This window comes from Anas acuta, chromosome 22, assembly GCF_963932015.1.
Source record: "Anas acuta chromosome 22, bAnaAcu1.1, whole genome shotgun sequence".
NCBI classification, from domain to species: Eukaryota; Metazoa; Chordata; class Aves; order Anseriformes; family Anatidae; genus Anas; species Anas acuta.
Window position 1 is genome coordinate 6,521,072 of NC_089000.1, and position 21,792 is coordinate 6,542,863.

General features: G+C 45.5%; 1 protein-coding gene across 10 annotated transcripts in view; it reads right to left on the reverse strand.

Annotated features, from left to right (window-relative positions):
- Window positions 1-21,792, reverse strand: part of CAMTA1 (calmodulin binding transcription activator 1) — a 323,903-nt gene that overhangs the window by 285,325 nt on the left and 16,786 nt on the right. For all 10 annotated transcript variants that reach the window (XM_068658408.1, XM_068658402.1, XM_068658398.1 and 7 more), the window contains one exon: window positions 12,326-12,444. In XM_068658408.1, the coding sequence (XP_068514509.1) occupies window positions 12,326-12,444 (119 nt within the window). The remainder of the gene's footprint in view (window positions 1-12,325; window positions 12,445-21,792) is intronic.

The following is a 21,792-nucleotide window of genomic DNA, read 5'->3' on the forward strand; positions in this document are numbered from 1 at the left end:
CAGAAATATCAAAATAAATTAGACTAAGTATTGGGAGAACACAGGTCAAAAGAGTAATGTGCTATACAGGAAAAATACACAGTGTTAAACTTAAAAGAAGCAAAGAACAATGAAAAAATACATACTTTATTTTCTCTTATAACAACTAAAGTATTTTTTATTCCAGAAAAGCCAACATTACACATCTTCGTAGAAAAAAAAATATATACTTGGGGAGGTCAAAGAATACTACAGTTTAAAACGATGAAATGTTACAGCTTGCACACCAAAATTAAAAATGAAATGAAATTAAAAAATGAAATGATTACCAAAGTAATGCAGGTCAAGGGATCAAAGGTGAAGGGTCACACATTATTAAAAAGAAATCCAAAAGGACGTCTGCAGCAAGATCTCTGCAAAACAAAGGAGCTTCAGTAAGTAAAACTAATACCTTTCACGAAATCAAATCAAAATTCTTGAAATTGACAAAACACAGTGCAGCCGCCCCAGCTCTGCGGGACCCGCGGAGACGCCTGGCACACCAGACCCTCCTGCCACCACAACCACGCTCACTGCGGGGATCAGCTCGTACTCTCAGCACATTTTGGCTCATAAAAATCTTTCCATTCAAGCACGTTCTCAGTACATTTGTTTCTATACAAAATGCATTTCCAGAGCTCCGGACAGAATGAGCACTACTGAGCCCTCGTGGAGCCCAAGCGCACGGGGAAGCGGCGCTGCTGCAGGCAGGGACACCGGCGTTTGGGAACATCTGCTTTAGGTAAGTGTCACACCTTCATTTTCAGTGAATAAACTCTCGAAACTGGAAATATTGTAATTATTGACACATACCTACACTGAACCGCTAACATCAGAACGTATCGGTTTAACGCTACAATAAAAAAGTAATTCAAATGTGGTTACCAAGACAAAGGCCTCGCCCGCTAGAATTTCAATTACACAGAAGCTATAAAAAAATCTTCGTACCCATTTTCAAGCAAGATACAGTCAATTATCTTACCAAATTTATGCAGAGTGTGTAATATTTACATCAGATAGCTTTAAAAGACAGACACCCACCAAGGGCATTATATCCCTTCTCATTTCTGCATTCCTCTCCTGCCTGCCTCTCAAGACATTAAGCTTCAGGAATCTCTCATCTGAAGGAAAATAGCTTCATGTTTGAAACAAAGAAACAAACAAACCCCACAAAACTTTATCCTCATAAAGCAAAGAAGCCGCCAATGATGGAAAATATCATAGATTTTAAATAGCATATCTGAAGTTGAAGGGGATGCACTGATCTCCTTTGCCCACGCATTTTCCAGGAAACGCATTGCATCTTTCTGCATCTTTCTCTCTTTACGTGCATCTTCGTTAAGAACCTGCTGGCTGGAGGAAGCAGCCAGTTCTGTATTTTAATATCCCCTTCATTAGCTGTACCTAGCAAACCGTCCAGCTAGAGCAACCTCCATGTTGGAGCAAAAACCCAGTCCCGTTAATTTCAGCGTTTATCAGCTCCTGTTCTTTACAGTGAAAATAATCCACCGAAGCCTTTTCTCTTTCCCAATTACCAACTCATTTTTCTCTTGCCACAACACACCTCTGCACTGCCTGACCGCTGGATCAGAGAGGTGGCACAGCTTCTGGGGGAAGGCAGCCGATGGCACGCATCTGGGCGCGGAGCACTTCCCAGCAGCCTACGGCCGGGCGCCAAAAGAGGAGTAAAAATTTAATGTGTGGTAAAATGTTAATGAGGAGCACTGCTGAAAGCACGACGAGGAAGAAGCCAGACGTTTTCATGAACCGACAAGTCGGCCTTCCCCTTCTTATCTGGTCCGTGTGCCAAGGCTGGATCTTTTAACCACAATTTAAGCTGCAGATTCTTAAGACAACCTCATTTTAGAGTAATGTGAGTCAGGAACAAATCAACTTACAAATAATTTAACAACAAAGATCCAGGTTTTCAATGACTCAGCAGCTAATTAAATCCAGAAGGCATTAACACAAATTGTATTAACAGAAAGACCTCATATCTCAGAAATTCCTCAAAGGTCAGAAAAAAACAAAAGCCACGCCACAGTGGAAATGAAACCCCGAGAGCTGCATGCAGCCAGGCGAGGACACCCAGCACCTCGCCTGCGGGACAGCAGCTGGCTTAGGCTCCTAAAGTGATTTGGAAAGCTACCAGTACCCGTAACGAAAGGCTGAAAGAAACTACCAACAGGTAGCGAGCATTTTCCTTGAAGTTTGTGCTAGAACAGGCTATTTTGCCCCCTTCCCTCTCTTCCTGATATCTTTTATGATGAACTTCTATAATGAAAAAGAAAAAAGGAGACCCACTTATAAAAAGAAAAAGAAGAAATGATTCAAGGGACAGAAAAGTAATAGCTTAGTTTGAAAACCCTCTTTTGTGAGGATGTCATTATGCCTTTTTAGTTTTGTGGAACTTGTGATTTATTCCTGCTAATTCGTTAACTGTTCACTATTAAAGGCTTACTGCAGACATCAGTAAATTAACCAGGGCCGTTTCCCCATCATCATTTTTTAGTTGTAAATACAAACTTTGGCACCGAAGTATTTCAAGTAACTTTTTTTAAGCAGCAGCCAAACACCACCAGGTCGCCCACCGCCCATGTCCCTTGGCATTAAACCCAAGGCAGACAAAGCAGAGCAATGCCCGCAGCATTTTGCTAACTCAGCTGTCATCTACCAGCCAGCAAATGCTTCCCTGCTCCTGTTTTCATGATCCTCAGCCATGGCTGTAAACAAATGGTGAGAGGCTGATTCCAAAGGAATGCGTGAAAGACTTTTTCTCAACTTTTCCCTTGCTGCAGGAGATTTTTTCTCCCTCTTCCCCCAGCTTTCTGGGGAAAACAAATTTGTTTCACCCGGTCCTTTTTCTTTAGTACTACCCTTGCATAAAATCTTCATTTGTACTCATTTTTCCTTCGTGTCTAGTTTTCCTTTTTCTCCTAGATTCCTTGATTCTTGTCTTCTTAGTGCATAAGTCACACTTGGAAGTACTGAACACGAGACTGAAAAGACAGGACTTCAATCACTTACAAAATGTAATAGCCTCAGTTTCCATTCATTTGACAAGTGAACCAATTCATTTGTGTTTATGTATGCCAGTCCCCAGCAAAGAGACATTTAAATTGACTTTGTAAATTGACTTTGTTATAACACTTTCCTTGTAAGACGCAGTTCGAAGTACAACTCACAGAACACACTAGTCAGTATTTTACCCAGTGCTGGGCCAGCCGGAGCCCCAACTGCGTGCTGCAGCAGTACCTACAGCCACCAGGTGTGTTCCTGTACACAAACACCTAAATAATAATTAAATTAACACACTCTAAATCTCTTACACTTGAGGAATGGCTTGCTTCCTACATAACCCCAACCTTTTGCTCCCACTATGCTGGGTTCTGGTTTCCTGATTGCACGTCTCAGAGTAATCCCAGACCACAAAAGGGAAGAACCCCAACAGGAGACGCACGCTAGGAAATGCAGGTGAGGTTTATGCAATATCCCAACACGATCCCACATTCCCGGAGCAAGCACCCCGTGATGCCACTATTGCTACTTGTGTTAAGCACAGCACAGACACGGGACTCAGAGCTCGCTCTGACAGGTCAGGAGAGATGCCTGAGCACGTACCTGGTGCTGCTAAGCTACGGCTGCCTACACAACACGCTTTTAGTGGAAGAACTTAAACTTGGCTGACACATCGAAGCGACCACCTTTTGCACAAAAGCTCCTCTGAGTTCCTGCCATTTAACACCACGAAGTTGGCCGAGCAGCTGCTCCTCTCCTGATGCGACCACGAATCTCGGCAGTGCACTGCCCAGGCTCCTCGCATAAAGGCTAAGACAACACAAGAGCAGCACGTACAACGAGTTTAATTTGACAATTTGAAAGAAGGCGGCATTCAAAGGGAGGGAGAACCAAGGCATTCATTCAGCTGGTCACTGACTTCTTGAAGTATTTTAGTACAAGGAACTGCTGCCAAAAGCCATGCCCATTACAGAACTGTTATGCAGCACTCCTCAGTCATTGCAAATTAACGTGACATAAAAACTCAGCACGCACAACCTGGCTTTAGCAGGACAGAGCTTAGGGGACTTTGCAAACTACACCCGCCACCTATTCCTGAGGCAGAGCACGCAGCTCAAACACTCACTGATCTGGTCCCAGGACTTCGTTACCTTTATCTTTGAGCACGGGATGTTTTCCCTGTGGGACATACAGGGTGCTCTACCCTCTGCTTTTTTTTTGCATGATGTGCAGGATCTTCAAATGATCGATCAATCAGCTGATTTTTACATGAACTCCCACAGCTGTATTACTAAACTCAGGAGGGGCTGAAAACCCCTACACCTGCTAGCTAGAGAAGCCTATAAGCCATGTGGCGATACAGAGAGCAGCCACAAACACCTAACAGAGCTGCTGAATCCAAATGCCACCCGTACAACGCAGAACAGCCCAAACCATCTGGGGTCGATGACAAGCCTGTGGTGCCGCAGCTCCTCACACAGAGATCTGTCCTTTGACCCAGAGCAAAACAAACCGGGGCTCCTGTACTACTCCCACTGCTGGGAATCATCTCTGGGAAAAAAACAAAACCACAGAGAAACAAACAAAAACAAAACAAAACAAAAAAACAGAACCCAGAACTCGATGTGCAAATCCAAATCCAGCCATGACAACTAATCAGCTTTGCATTTGTATGAATTTCTAGTTGGGGACTCAAACAATTCTTTGCTTTTTTGAGATTTCTGTGCTGGATTCGTCCTTTATAAGTTAGCTCCCACCATCAAAAGAATGATTATTTTTTCGCTTTTATCTGGCAACAACTACACCAAGCCCAAGCTTTTAAGAATGCCAGGCTGAGTGACAGACCAAAACCCTATAATGAGGAAACTCCTTACAGTGGAGAAAACAAACAGCTATACTTCACTGGTCAGTTTTCAATGTCTGGACAAAAGGCACTTTTGTTGCACGTTTTCGTTTTTATTTCACAGAAGCAGAGCTTATGTCATCAATCGCTTTGTGTTTCTGCCACTCTGCTTCCCGTAACCTCAAATATCTTGACCTAGTTGGCAAGTTTCAGCTGCCCTTCATAGCAGGGGAGATCTCAAACACTGACTGCCTATGGATTACATGAAATAGCAACAGCTGGGTACAGAAGGTGCCAAGTTAAATACAACTGATGTAAACAAAGCCTGTAACAGGACATTACCTTCATATTGAGCATCAAATTAATCACACAAAAGAGTCAAGGGACCTGTTATAAACACAAAGAAAGCTTCCATTAATTCTTACAGCCTTATTAGATAAAAGATGATCCAAATCAGGAGGCTGAAAGCCACACAAAACCAGTTCTGACATTAGGCAGCACCCACGTAAAAAATTTACCTCCAGTACAATTGGGACAACAGTCCTAAGGAGGAGACAAAACAGCTTAGCTCTGATGCCTTGGCACATAAAGGCAAAGCGCTGTGTATTTGGTTACCTTCCTGATGCTTTTCTCTTTCTCCCAGCACCAGTTTTTCATCATCTCCAGGTGCTGTGAGCACAGGAGGGCTCAGCATCTTTCCCCCGGCTCAGCATGCTTTTTCAGCATGTCCCAGGAGGGACAGCCCCCGCTTCCCAGCCCTGCTGCTCTCCTTCCCTGCAGCTTCCACAAGTTTTACTGCCCTCATATTAAAGGGTTTATACCTAGCCTACCTTTATACCTATATATATATATATTTTTTTTTTTGAACGAAGCTTAAGCAGACATGATTTTCCCCATAGCTCTAGAACAAAGTAATCTTAAAATGGTTTCAGGCTCCTTTGCCAACAGGGGACACCCTTAAATAGTCTTTAAAAGGAGATCCCTTATGCCTGGAGGCCAGCTTCCAACGCTTTCTCTACAGCAAAAGGCAACGCAACGGCAGACCCACCGACTGAAGCAGGTCTCGGTCTACACCGGGGCTCCGGGCTGCGCGGGGCCAAAGCCAGACCTTTAAAACTTGAACCACCTGGAAGCCAACTAGAACAGTATTTGGCAAAATGCAGCACGCTGATCAAGAAAAACGTAATTTACATAGTACAGACAAGTCATGCTGGTGTTTGGGAACAGGGAACTCGCAAGGACAGCATCTTCACTGGCATCCATAACCCCAGGAACCAAATCTGTTACTGGTGACTTTGCTCACGAAGACAGCGCCTGCAATCTCAGCTGTTGTACCCCTTTTTTATGTCAGGTTGCAGGACTACACATCTTCTTCAGAGGAATGTTTTTCAAGCATTGCAACAGCAACGCAAAAAAAAAAAAAAGCAAAACCAGATGAATGGTCCAATACACTACAACTGTGTTCATATAAATCACTCTAGTTTTCACCTTCTAAACTCATTCTTCAATCAGCAAAATTACTCATCTGTCTTCAGCACTGTTCCTTCAGCCTCTCCAGGGCCCATCAGCAGCTGCTGATGTAGGACATGCCACACTCCGAACTTGTGATCCAAAGTCCACAATTTTCTTTTGATGCATGACCCACTTTTATCTGAAATTTAGTGAAACCAGATTTAAAAAAAAAAAAAAATCTGGTAAGCTTCCATGAAAAATAAATGAAAAGCAAAGTCCCTTCCATTTGAAAGAGTCACTTAAGGTTTGCTGGGAGGTTTCATTCTTTTCCCTAAGATCCGTTCTCATCTGTTTTGTCCATTCACGTAGCACATGAAGCACTGAAACCACTCCCTGGACAAACCAAGCCCACACAGCTGCATCTCCACATCCAGCAGTGGGCAGGCACTCACAGCAAAGCCTGTGTACAAACACGTGCTCACATGAACGTTCAAAACAAACCAATTGCTAGAGTATGTTTAAATTATTATTATTATTTTTAATTTAGTTACTGATAAATGTAAACAAATTAATTCGTTCAATCAGACTGACTTGGAATAAAAAGAGGACAATACATTATCCAAAACAATACGTTCTCATCCATTGGCTGTGCTTTACAGGATTCAGTTTGGTCCCAGGTCTCCAATACATTAACTGCTCAACACTGCAACCTCAGCCATTTTTTAAGACTCAGACGATTTCAACGTTGGCCCTAACATTCAACTAAAAGGAAGGAAAAAGTCAGCTTTTCCCAAGAGGAAGACGAGGAATCTTTCTCTGCCAGAGCACAAAGCACATAACAGGTATTACTCGGCTTTTGTTAAATTCCTGGGAACGATAACCTTTCAGTTCTGCTCAATCACTGAGCCTGCACACAACGCTTACTAATTATGTAAACATGACTGAGAAACTGCAAAAGCAACGCCAATAGCAGATTTCCTGCTTTGTACATTAGGCAAAGCACAGAATTTCATTAATTTCACAAAATAAACCCATAATGAAGTGCTTCTGTTAAACAAATTTCCATCTCTTTCACTGATCAGCCTGAAATCATAACCACACACGCAGTGAGAGAAACCGCCCCCACGCGCCGGGCTGCGTCGGGCAGGTACACACACAGCTTGTGCCCAATTCTGCTCTAATCAGCGTGGAAAAGCGTTTCCCTCCGATTTCACGTTCAGAGCTTTTTCTCCTTCAAATGAAGAGTTTTTTCTTACATTCCCCTGCCTGAGCCAAGAGAGGGGCTGCACACTTGGCAGCAGGGTGAGCTCTACCAAAGCTGGCAGCGCGAGGATTTCCTCGGGCAGGGCCAGGCAGCGGCCGCCCTCTGCCAAGGGACGCGTGACCACAGCCTGCGGGGCTCACGGATGCTCTGGCTGGTCCAGCACATAGCAAGCAGTTTGTCCTCAACCTGGTTTTGTCCCGAAAGCTGAAGTGAACTCGTTTCAGCCGCCAGCCCAGCACAAAGCTCTCGGCTCCAAGCCCTGCCCGGCCCCAGACCTCCGGGGCAGAACGGGGAGCAGGGAAGTTGCTGCTAACAGCACTTGATACCATCACTGCAGGACGTTTATACTCCGTCATCACGTGGGCAGCAGAAGCAATTAGGCAAAATTAAATATTCTTGTTGCTCTTCAGAGATCACAGGGCTGATGCAGGCAGCGAAGGCATTCCAGCTTGGTAAGTGCTGGCTGCCCCACAACTGCAGCGCTCGTTTCCAGCAGCCAGCCCGTTGTTTCAGGAAACCCGGCACTTCAGCAAAACATATCTGAGTTAACTGGAGCTTACTGGGAAGCATTAAATAAAATAGACTGAAAAGATCTGCAGTCCTCACAACGCCGTAATGAGCACGGTTGCTTTTTCAGAGTTTTGCCATCTTGGGAAAGCATCCCCAAGCGTTGCTGTCTTGCAGAGGGGATGCCGGGACCCCTGCTCTACCAGGAGGGATGATGAAGCCTGCATGAAAATGGCCCTCAGCATTATTACACAATTTACATTCAAATATCAAACTTTGCATTCATTCCGGTGGAGGTAATCCAAGATTTTCTTCCTGTTCCAGTTATCCCACATGCCTGCTCTCAAACCCATCAATTTGTAACCCGTTAAGCTCCTTCGGTCAGTAAGGTGGGAACTGCTATGCTCACGTCGTGAAGTGTTACAGCACATCATCCTGGCCAGGGCCACCCAAAAACAAATGGGGTTTCTCATTTTCATACAGAAGTGTTGATTCTGAAATACACCTAAAAGCATTAACAAACAAACAAAAAATTGAAAAAGGGATCAACGAAGTCGTGAGGACAGAGCCAGAGAGGTAACTGGCTGCCTGGCCCCTGCTTCCTGGGGGCTTTAAGGGGAACTTGAGCTGCAGGTGGCAGACAACGTTATCATTTACACCTACTCTGTGCTAGCCCAACAGCTAGCCCAAATGCTCCAGACTCACTTTCCATATCAGCCTGGGTCCCTGATGACCCTCACGCAATTCTCCAAACCTTCCAAATCTTCTCTGCACTTTTGAGAAGAAAAAAAAAAAGATAAGAAGTAACTCAATGTCAAGTGGAAAGGAAGAATGTCACTAGCTTGCAAGCAAAGCAGAAATGCAGGAGCAAATCAGAGACGTAAACGAGCACGCAACTGAAATTCACTAATGCAGCGCTGTACCTTGACTTTCCACAGCAACAACAAATAAAACTCTCTAGGTGAAAACTGGAATGCTGCTCTAAGAAGTTTAAACAAATGCATGCAAACATACAGCTGCAGTAAGCACTTCAGTGCAGCAGCACATAAAATGCCACGGTACAATGGCTATACTCAGTCCCAAATTTATTTATTTATTTTTTTTTACAAGTTAAAGAACTCCTACACTAAATAACATCCAAAATGTTTTGCAATTGCACTTAGTTGCACATTGTCAAACAGTAACTAAGCCTGAAATTTCTAAAAACTAAATTGGAAAAAAAAATGTTAAATACCCCATCTGCAAAAAATAGCATTTCTTGCTTGACCCTCAAAGAAAAGCCTAAGCATGTTTAACAGAAAAGCCTGAGCACATTTAACAAGTATAACCATGTTCTTCTACCATGGCAAGTCTGGGGTTTTCCCTGCAGAGAACGTAAATATAGAACGTGGCCAGAAACAGAAGCTCTAAGTAATATTTTACATTTTGGATGTTTAACTTTTTCGTCTTTCTTTTACTGTGTCATTAAGTGTTTACAAGGATGATTAATGACTGCGGCTGCCAACTCCATTAATGAAAAGCATCTCTGCTCAGAACTGCAATCCGGTTTTTGGCAAGCGCTGTACAAAGACAAGGTTACATCAACACCCTTCAGCCCCTGCACCTATTTGTGTCACTGAAATAGCACAACAGTGTGGGAAGCTCCCAATTCCTAGATAATCTGATCGTTCTACACCAAGCAGCAGGATGAATTTCCTGCAGACAACATTTCTCACTGCCTGAAGTGATTTCCAGTTAATGAGCCGCTGACCTTTGCCTCCTCTCTTAGGGGACGGCTCGAGAGAGGAGTGACAGGGAGCATCAGGCAAAGGCAGGCACCCCAAAACCCCCGGAGCACCGCTCCCACCCAGCCCTGCTCGAAAAGAGCACACTCAGAGGATTGCCCCTGGGGGAGCCCAGGAACTAGAGGCAGCTGTAGGACACAAATACTGGAACGGGTCAGAACGAATGGCAGCTAAAACCCAAGAGCAGGGCACCCTCACAAACACCCAGCTCTGCTGAATTTTTTGGCAATGAACTAACTTGCCCTCATGTGAGAAACCATACAAAAATCCCCTTTCTATCTTCCCCCAAAGCTAAACAAATAAAAGCACACACGCTTTCACAGGCAACTCAAAAATGTAAATCTATAATTAAATGGCTTGGCTAGACTTAGGATTTTGTGTCACTGGGAAAAAAAAAAAATTAAATTGGAAGGAACACTTCCTTCACTGTGAAATATAAAAACACCATAAACTTGATTTAAGGAGAGATGACATCTTGATATGGAAATATATTTCCATCAAACATTTTAGTTAAAACTGCATAATCTGACTGAAAGCAAACATCTCAGTAACATGTTCTAGGCATTTTTAAATGCTCCACTCCTGGCTGCTCACCACACTGTTTTGGTAAATGTGAAGTCAAGCACAAGGTATCCAGTTCTCAAAGAGTATTGCTTCTCCAGCCTCATTACCCAACCCACAGCAATGTATGACCGTTATCCTCAGTCTACAGATGAAAGTGATCAGAAAGTGATTTGCCCGTGTTCCCATGGTGATGCCCTGGTAGACGAAAGAGCAAAGCCCAGCTGCTCCTTGACCTCTGCACTGAGCGTTTGCAGCATCTCATTTGCAGACAACAAAATCCTCAGCAGAGCCCTCCCGCCAGGTTACCGTGTAACACCCTTTAGATGGGCTCAGCACTTCGCTTTAAGGGCACACAACTGTGTATAAAAGCCACAGGTAGGTTTCCTTGAAACATTTCCATACAAAGCAGCAAAAAAAGCATTGCTGCCAGCTGCCCCTGGGTGGGAGATGGGCACAGCCCTGGCCACATCCCTTCTCATGGTCCCAGCACCCTGCCCCACCGGGGGAAGCCCATGGCAGGACTGCCTCATCCCAGCCCCAGCAGGGCAGGGCATCAACCTCCTGGCACCATCACATCCCTAAGGTACTCGAGGCACTGCCTGCTGGAGTTCAGCACGACGCTCTCAGACGCAGGGTTTAATTTTCAGGCAGTCCTGGGCACGGCCAGGAGCTGGAGTCAATGATCCTTGGGATCCTTGATTCCCTCCCGCCCTGGGATAGCCTGTGATCCTACAGACCTGCCCGCTGCTGAGACGCCTTGCAAGCAGCACTGGTGGTTTTGAAGTTAACATAAGGATTCTTTAAGTACCCCTTTATAAAACATGCTTTTTCCTTCAGTAAGTAATATCTTGTGCCTTCTCCAGCACATTCAGAACCCCTGCGTAGTCCGATTACAAATACAATCCCTTAGGAACCAACTCTGAAACGTAGCCCAGCATTATTATTCAATTATACCCTAAGAAAAAATCAAGTTTTGTAGCACTGAACAGATTTAAACTTCCAAGTGGGGGAGGGAACGTACTCTCTAAGCTAAGTTACCTCTTCCCATACAAGTAACCCAAGTTTTCCAGGAGTTTATCTAGGCGTAGGATTATGCTTTTTTGCTCTTCCCTAACACGGCCAAAAATCTCTGTCCAGAATGCTGAATTCTCATCTGCCTCATCTGACACTTCCAGCCTTGCTACCCAGCGAAATAAAGGCAAGGGATCTTAGACAGTTTGGACTGTTCTGCAACTTTACCTAGGACCACCACACACCTGAATTTATCTAAGTTTCATTTCACATCAATGAACGCAGGTGTGATGTGTGGGTTAACAGGAGATAAGCAAACTAATGCATTCGGAGTAACTGGATTCCAGTAAAAAACATCCGATTGTGTCTTCTGTCCTTAACCAGACTGCTCAAAAATTAGGCTAGTTAGGCTAATTATCCAGGGAACAGTGCTCTGCAAGGAAGAATAAGCACTGTTTGGGTTTTTTGTGGTTGTTTGGTGGTAGTGGTTTGTTGGTTGTTTGTTTTTTTTTTTGAAGTCTTTATACATTTTCAGTAGCAAGGTAACATTGTTTAATACTACCAAAATATCACATTTTAAACAATTTTGAAATGTGCCAATAAGATGATACAAAATTTGACTCAGACAAGTGACACACACGTGAGCAACAGACTCCTACTGTACCATTAGTCAGCTTCCACATTTGCCTTTAAGTCTAGTTTAAAGCTCATTTTTAACATTTAATATGATTTTATTATTTAAACAACAGGTTTCAGAACAACTGAATTTATATTCTGTAACTAACATGGCACATACTAAAAAAAAAACAACAATATATAAGCATCAAGAAAATGTGTATGTTTAAGAGTAGCAGATTTAACTACCTCGTTAGTGTTCCAGCGGTGCCTCTCCTTCGGTAAACTTGAACATTTTGGTAGACATTCAAGCAGCTTCTTCGGTAAAAAGATTTTTACATGACTGCCATTGCTGTTCCCATGATCATCTAGAAAGAGGAGAATACACGTGATACATACAAAAGAGAAGAGGTGGTTTCTGTTAGCAGATCCTAGTTATAACACAACGTGGAAATCCAGCAGTTCACTTGTCAAATAGCAGGTAATGTGCCATTGCAAATACGAATACAGCCTTCTGCTGAAATTCCACCTCTACTTCAGAAATAAAAATACTGTTTAATTCTGTACGGTTGTGAAGAGAATAGCTGTGATGGATTTGTGCACAAGCACATGTGTGTGTGTGCTTACCTGTGACTATTCTAGCTTATTATTTCCCTCTGAGAGGCTTTTTTACAAGCAATAACAACAAAACATTATAGAAGCTGTGACCACAGCAGTATGACCTGCCGGGAAAGTCGTAAATGAAGTTCACACCATACAGGATTTGCAAGTAAATAACCATGGAGCTCTTGTACCCGCTATAATTTTGTCAAGCTGCAGCAGAAATGCAACTGGAGGTCTATTAGTTCATTTAAAACTCTATAACGCACGGTAGCTGTTTGAAAACAAGTTACTTTTCTTTCCATGACAGCTCAGAAAGTGAATGTAGCTCCTCCAAATGAGCGAGGCAGAAGGATGGAAATCTTCCTGCCTCGCTACACTCAGGTGTCGCAATAGCAGGAATACTGAAGAACACAAAATCATTCTTTTTTGTTGCTAAAGATAGACGGAAGGTGCACTGATGTCCCTTAAAAATAAAGAGACCCCAAAAAAACCCAGAGCCCCAACAACAGCCTGGCAGAAGTCCCAGAAGCACAGGTCCCTGCTGGAAAGGGGAACAGCAGGACAAGGCACCCAAGCTGTACAAGCTACTACACAAAGGTTTTATCAGTTCTCCTTCTAAAGCTTCCCTCGCTTTCCTTAACTGCTCTCACACTCCTTGCACACCACTGCCCAGAATCTCGTACGCGCAGCCTTCCTCAGCCAGGTTTCACCCTACAAAATTAACTCACAGTAATTTCACATTTGGAATATTAACTTTTCCCTGTAACGCATCTCATCATTTTATGCCATTGAGCAGATGCCAGTTTCATGATAAAACTCCTGTGTAATTATGTACAACATTGAAATCTGCTGTGACCTGTAGCAAACAGAAGCGAATCCGTGCCGCAATCACGTTAGAAAGCAGCCTAGGAACACGCACTGGTAGCTGCACACCCCTAGTATTTTTAAAGCTTGATTATAGTCCTGGATGTGTCAAGTTCAACAATATACATGCTGTTAAATCAACTACTCGTGCAAGCACAGCAGATGAGTTTACAAGATAAGCAGTGATGTGCAGGATAACGTGAGCTGTTCTGTGATTTATGAGCACCGCACGTTCGGCGAGCTGCTGGAAGCGCACGGTGCCGCGGCGTCAGCCCCACCGTCGGGGGTGTTCGTACCCGTGGGGTACGAGCACAGCAGCTCACATGGGGCTGAGGACAGAAGCTGACCCCACAAAGGTCGCACCTGTATTGAGGTCTGCCATCCCACGGAGCCAGTACCTGCTTACCATTCCCTGTATTAATGTCATAGCGTTTTCATTTCTCATTCCAAATATTGCATTGCGCTACATTCGGTTCATTAAGGCAGCAAAGCATTTTGCATCGCACGTTATTGCTTTTATCAGTCAAACGACACCCCCAGTTGCATCTCATCAGCTTATTTTCCACGGGCACATTTTAATTGTCATTAAGTGCGTAACTTCCCCTTACCTCCGCATCAGGCGAGTCCTATATCATCCCTTCATTCTGCAGGGCTGGCAGACCCACAATTATTCAGCTCATTTTACTTTCTCCCACTGTCATCAGTCATTAGCATTAATAATCCAGAAAGTGCCTATGGACAGATCCCTTTCAAAAGGTTTTGGTGTAAGTTACCAGAACTTGCTAACTTTAAACCTTCTGGTTTAAAGTTAGGTCCTTCTGCGCATATCTACTACAGCTTTGTTTCTTGGACTTTGAATATAGAGATGCACCACTTGGCAGTGCTTCTGTTTCCAAATGGAGGACAGTCTCTGCAGATAAAATGGCAAAGCTTCGCACAAAAGAGAAGAATTTTCTCCCAGCTGCACCCACTGGTGTTGGCAGATTTGGTCGCCCCTGGACCTCCACCCCACTGATTCAGCTTCCTTCCTCAGCAAGCGTTTGCCATCTACAGATCGCCAGCATTGACTTTTCAGGAGCTCAAATTCTTCCAAACATCACCTTGCTACTCTTGTTCCTCACAGACGCAACCATTTCAACTAAAACATGTCAATCTTCAGGGAGGTGGAGGAAAAAAAAATGTAACCATCCTTGGGTTTGAAGCAAATCCAACATTTCTAGGCAGCCTGATGTAGCCACCCATCACCCATCCACCACGCAGCCTTAGGATGAAGTTGCAGGAACAGGAACCAACCCTACTCACATCTGAATTACAGAGCAACCACTAGATCCCAGAGGGAACAGCGCACATTTACTTAGGGCTCAATTTTCCTCCGTAGTTAAAAAAAAAAAAAAAAAAAAAAAAAAAAAATAGGAATTTGCAATTTCACAATGCTGATTTGATTTTCCTGTGGAAATGCAAGCCAGATCTGTACTTGAACTTGCACCTTAGGATGATTTTTGCTATGGATGTGACTTATGACATTGTGATCTGCAAACCCACCCAGTGTCAATAAAAAGTGCTTTGGCAAGCAAAGCTGCGCTTGCACAAGAAGGATTTGCCAGTAAAGCTCTATCGACGGGATTTTTTTTTTTTAGTGTAAAGCTGGCCACAGCTCAAAAATGCCTCCCAAGGCATGCACAGCTGATTTGGAAAATTACAATAAGGAAGCTCTGTAGGCTGCCTTATTTCATGTAACGAATCTCATCGTAATTCAGTACGAAAACCCGAAATTTGAGTTCCATTAGCAGTCTTCAGGATTACTCATTAGTGAGACAAAAATCATGTGAAATTAAGAAAGTACAACTATTATAAAGTTCATAGAAAGTTCCATATTAATTATACCACATAAACCCTTCGTAATTTTATGGGTTTGTTCATGCTCCTTGCACTTTATCCTCCCAGGGGATGCAACATGGGCCATAAAACTTTAAAGCTCACAACAGCAAATCACAGCGAGCCTCTGTTCTACCCCTGCTCTCCAAACACCCCCTCCCTCCTTTTTTTTAACTGGTTCTTAAATTTTCTGTGATCCAGAAGGTGAATTTAGTTCTCTAAACCATTTAAGCACCACGGTTTATCAATATAACGTATAATTGGGGAATACAGAAATGTCTGAATGGGTGTTGATCAAATGCTGATTCGCAGACAGTTCTATTCGGGATATAAATATAAAGAATAAGCTCATAAAATCGCAAACACAAGTTTTATAAACTCACTTTTATGAAGTAATAACTTCAGTGTTAGCCATTTGCTAGACGACCTCACAGAAGAGGTAAAAGGCAGCTGTGTGTTCCCAACAGGTGTGTTTGTGTAAAACACACAGTGAACACTCCGCTGCGGAAAGCAAAACAAGCAAAAGCCCAAAACCACTGCTCTTCCAACAGCTTTTGAGTTTCCACTCACTTTTCAAAAGATGACATGAGAAGAAAAAGACAAGAATAAGAGTTAAAACATCTGTATTTGTTCAAAAAAAAATTCATGTAACTATTGTTAATGTAATTCCCCCATCACGCTGCCCCCACCAAGGGCAGGAGAGCTCGGAGGAGGCCTGGGGCCGAGGGCAGGGCAGCAGGAAAGGTAGACCCAGAGCCACAGGAGCCGGAGGAGGGGACACAACAACAGCACGTGCCCAGCTCCAACTGCTTCCCGTGGGGAAACCAGGCGCAAGGGAAAGCAGAAGGGGTTAGGAAGAAATACCACGAACGGCAGAGCACCGAGGCCCAACAATGAAATCATTTTTCTCTGGTAAGTTATTGGATCTAACCTAGCTCCTTGGAATATTTTTGATAAATCCTTTGATACCATGACAAGCTCCATGAACCATTCTCAAACCGTCAGCAATGCAATTACAGCTAAAAACCCACTGCTGCACGCTGCAGCCCTGGTTGTCCCCACAACAACGCACGCTCTGTCGGTCATTTTATCCTTTCCACGTAGCAAAGTTCCTTGACTGTTAGAGCTGAATTCAATTTAACATCCGAGACAAAGGAGACTTCGGTTAAACCCAGAAGGCACGGACCTACCTTTATTTTGGAAACAAACTTTAGGGGAATGGTGCAGCTCCTTGATTTTTCCCTGCATTTCAGGAAGATGTTTATGCATGGCTTTCAGAGTGTTGCTTTTAAACATGACAAGTACAACAGAACAAACAGACCAACACCTGCTGGAGCCAACAACTCGTTTGTTTCAGACCTGTCATCGATTCCTTCGTTCCTTGGTTTTCACTAGGATTACATCAAATTTGACTGCAACGAAACGATGAATAAATGGGTATTTTTAATCAAGCCTCGCAAAAACAAACCACCAATTTTTGGTTTTAATGCTACAAACTTTCTGAATGTTACCACATATTTTCCATGAGTCCCCAATTATTGGCTACAGTTAGTGAAATTAATTACTTTTGCTGTAGCAAACTTACTACACTGACTTCTACAGACAAGGCAGTAAAGGAGAGATGGTAAAGATGCAAAAAAAATTGCAAACCTCTCCAACTTCAGTCAGCTATAACACTGCATCAGAGCCGGCTTCTGGTCTCACAGTAATTAACATTTTGTCATTTATCCTTTTCAAATTTTGCAATTCTATTTCTATAAAAACCCATCTGTGACTCCACTTTCACAGCAGCAGCTACTCTGACTCTACGCGCCATGGCAGCACCATTCATGCATTTTTTTTTAATTATTTATTTTAGCTATGAACAGTTTCAGTCTCCAGAGAGCTGGCAGGAAAAAAAACAAACCCCTTTGGTCCGACAGCATGACAAGAGCAGGAGGAAGCCGGGAACCACTGAAGGCACAAGAAGCTACTGGAAGCACTGTGCTTTCATTAACGAGGCACTGCCTTCCACCACGCACTCCACTAGCCTCATTTCACTCCGTGGAAGTTTTTTTCCCTGCAGATATATTTGGTTTATTGAAGCAGAGACAGAAGGGACACTAAAAAAGGAAGGTCACATTCCAGTTCCCTTTCTGAAGGCTGCCTGGGCAGAGAATTGGGATAGCTCTTCCCCTTCCTTCATCTCCTCCTCCAGCAATGCGCAGCCTCCCGAGCAGCTCTTGAAAAGACTGCGTGTTTGAGGAGAAGCTCTTAAAAATATCAGTGAAGTTAGCGCCCGGTCTTGGCGAGTTCTGAAAACATTTGATTTAACCTTACTTTTACATAGTACTTTCACTGCTTCCTGATACAGCGATTTAATTCTAAGCTACAACACCTGTAAGAAATCTTCCCACGGCAGCAGTTAAGAAATACCACGCAAATAACCCCCCCCCCAAAAAAAAAAAACTTGGGGTAAAAATGTTTGGGAAAAACATTAAAAATGAGAGCTGTAGGCTAGGATTAAAGAACTCCAGCTTTACATGAGACCCGCACTTTACATCAAAAATCTTGCACATAGAATTGTTATAATGCCACTATTAGTTTAAAAATAATAATAATAATAAAAAAAATAAAAACCCTCAAAGAGACACCCAGCTCCTGCTGCTTCAAAAAAGGAAGGAGCTTTCTGAAACCACACTGCCTCTTCCCAGACCCTCTGCCTGTCTGGGTTTATAACTTCAGTAAGAGGCCCTTGACAACAGAAATGCTGGGAAATTTGAACTGCTGAAATTCGGCACAAATTCTAAGGTAAAAGAGACACTAACCTGAGTCAAACTCTGCTTCTTCACCCTGAGCCAAAGCTGACCGAGACAGACAGCAGCACGGCCAGCGAGGCACAAACTCCACAATCCATCACGGTTATGGTGAGCCAAGACTCGTTTAAGGAGAACGTTATGCAATGCTTCCACGGAGGGAAGCAAATAATTGCTGTCTGACAACACAACTGCGAAGGCTTTGTTTCCAAAAGGTACGTTTCCCAAAGAGTTAAGTGCTCAGTAATATCTGAAGCTTAATTCCTCATTGTTCCTATCAATAAGGAAACCTGACCAGCTGCCAGGATCCCCATTTACTCCCCCCACAGGTTTCTGGAGGTGGGAACTTCCCCAGGCAAGCTACAGCAAAATGGCAGCCCCAGCTAATTGCACAGCTCGCGCCCCAAAACCTCGCGCTCTGCTGCTGACAAATGAATAAAAACAAGAGGGACACGACCCAAACTTCCACAGGAAAATGGATGTTCAATGTTACAATCCTCAGCGCGGTGCCAATTGCAGGTAGTGAGTGGAGCGATAATTACCCGTGGCTGACCACGGCAGCTTCAGGCACGGGAACAAAATTCTGCACAAGGGCACGATGCTCACCCACAGCAGCGCTGCTTTCATCCTCCCAACAAGGAGGCCAGGAATGAGCCCTGGTTTAACACCCGCTGGCAGTCAGATCCAAGTAAGCGATGGACCAGAGGCAGCCAGAGGGCAGGATTTTGCACAGAAGCGCTAATACCCCAAGAGATACACCCTGAGAGATCGCTCCCCTGCAAACACCAGGCAGAAATGCCAGAGCACCGGAGAAAGTGGTAATTTACAGCCCGTGTCTCCAGCATCCCGGCCAAAACGCTGCCAGCACTGACCCAGCGCCCGTTCTGCTTCATCCGTGACGTGCACAGGCACTCGAGCACATCCGAACTCAAATCATCCCGGGACCATGGCAGGCATTTCTGTGGAAACACCTTTTTGGTTCTTCCAGCTCACACGGGAATCACTGGGAGAAATTCCACCCAAGGACTTACCCGGTTATTGACCCAGCCTGAATTAACAGGAGACTCAACAATCGCCTACAGACTGAGCGGGCGTAACAAAGGGAAGGGCCAGCTCCCCAGCCAGATGCACCATTTGAGCACGTGGGCACTATTCTATTTTATCTTGAAGTTAATAGTTTCAGATACCGGTTGATTAGAATAAACATGAATTTTTAAAGAAGGTTCTCTCTCCCTTTGTGTTCTCCTCAATTTGACCTTTTTCTCCCCCCTCCCTTTCTGGAAAGAGCCACTTGCCCTGAGCCCAGAGCCCGTCCCAGCCGCCGAGATGGCCTCTCCCAGGCTCAGTTCGGGTTCCCATTTAGGTTCAGAGACACAGAACACAACGAGAGCTGCAGCAGCCACAACACCACTGCCGCAAGGAGCACGAGGAGCTTCCAGTCCCTGGGGCCGATGCTGGCCTGCCCAAGGAGACCAAAGCAGGAACCCACCCGAGCCCCCAGGACGTGCAGATCCCTCCTGCGTTGGGCACAGAGGTCACAGTGTCACCGGGAACTCGCACCTACAGAGGTTTCTCGGCTGCCAGCCCTACACCAGAGTTGCTGACTGGAGCGTGACAGGAAACTCAGAGCCCGACAGGCTCTGCAGAACAGCCTGTCGCAGCCCACAAGGCTCCTTTGCTCTGTGCCACGATGGCCGGATAGGAACAGATTGCTCCCCAAACAAAAGCAGGGTTATGCTATACAACTAACCTGCTAGCTTTTTGTTTATAATATTAAAAAAAATAAAATAAAAATAAAGCAAATGACGTCCTCCACTCAAGCATCAGTATTACTGCTGAAGCACTTGCCTTGACCCACGCTTTAGCACCATTCCCACTTAATGTTCCAGCAGTTTAAGCCCAGGGGATGAACGGCTCGTGGCCCAACACACCTCGGAACGGGGTCACCCCGGGGAGCTGATTGTGCACGGCTCCTCACTCCCGTGTCCTACACAGGTCCAGAGGAAGGACCCAGCTGCCAGTGAGCTCAGGCAAACACCCGGCCGCAGCAGCAGCCTGGGCACATTTAAATGCTGCCCGCAAGGGTCCCTCTGCCAGGAGCTCGCACACAGCGCTGCGTTGGAGGAACAAACCAGGTCCCAATGCTTCAAGAAACAAAAAAACTTCAGCAGAGTACCAAAAATTAATTATCCGTAAGGAACGCGATAAAAGCTGCATTAAATAACAAGTGTAAAGGTCAAATTACCTTTCACGTCAAGGAGTGCTCATCTGCACGACTCTGAAGCCACGGCTTCATCTGCATACAACTGAACATACACAGGCTGGGCTTTACATGGCAAAAGTCAGGTGGCATTAGCACAGAAAGCCCAAAATGAAAAGAAAAAAAAGCAAACCTGGGTGTGCTTTTGGTGACAACTACAATCTCACAGTTTTATCTATGAAGTTCGGATAGAAACTAATCCATTTCTCATTTACACCAGCTTTATCCAGTTGGCATTTTACTACTTCAGCGGAGTTAATCATTTTCTTCAACGTAAATGAGGAAAGAATGAAGCCCAGGGTTCTCCAGAGCACAGGAAAGACAGAACTCATGAATTTGGAAGCACCAAGAAGATTAATAAAAGATGCAGCTGACAACACGCTCATAGCCACCACCACAATTTAAAATCCGTATTTCTGTGGAGCACTGAAGTTTCAGGGTGCTGGACAGAGGACAGGCAGAACCCAAACCCAAGGCGGTCATGGCATGCGATCCACAGCTCCTCCATTAGAAGGAGCAGACCAAAAAAGGAAATCCCAAAAATACTTGGAGCGAAAATTCATAGAAAGAGGCGGAGCCACGGCTCCTATCCTGAGCAGGGGATTCCTGGTCAGAGGCGCAGCCGGGTTACAGGCAGGCATTTAACGCTTGCTGCACCGCCTGAGAGCTGCCCCGCGTTGCCCACGGCCAGCGCAGTCCCCGCGGTACCGGCACGGCAGCAGCAGCCTGCCGGCCTCCGGTGGGCACCGGGGCTGCGGGGGGCCAGCATCGTGCACCGGAAAACGGGGCAGCCCCGGGACCCCCCCAGGGCAGCGGCAGGAGGCCTGCGGGTGGCAGAAAGACCCCAAAAAAATCAAAAAAAATAAAATAAAAAGAGGGGGGGGGGAGGAGGCGCAGCCCCGGGGGAGTGGCCCCGCTGCCGCCCCCCGAACCCCCGGGGCCCGGCACCCCCCAGTGCTCCCCGCCGTGCCCGGGCACAGGCGGAGCAGCGCTACCCCCTCGCGGGCGGCAGCGCCGGCCCCGGCCCCGCTCCGCTGGGCGCCGCCGCCAACTTTCGGCCCGAGTTGGGCGCTGCGCCTCCCGCGGCGGCTCGGGGCGGCCCCGCCGGGCCGGGGCAGGGCAGGGCCGGGCCGGGGCCTGCGGGGCCGCCGCTGGGGGGCCGAGCCCAGCCCGGCTGTGCCCGGCCGCGGAGGCCCCGAGCGCGGCGGGAGCGCGGCGGAGGCGCCCGGCTCGTGACCGGCGCGTGCCCGCGGGGCACGTGCGCGACCGGTGAGGGGGGGGGGGGGGGGGCGGCGGGCACGGCGCGCACCGGAGGCGGC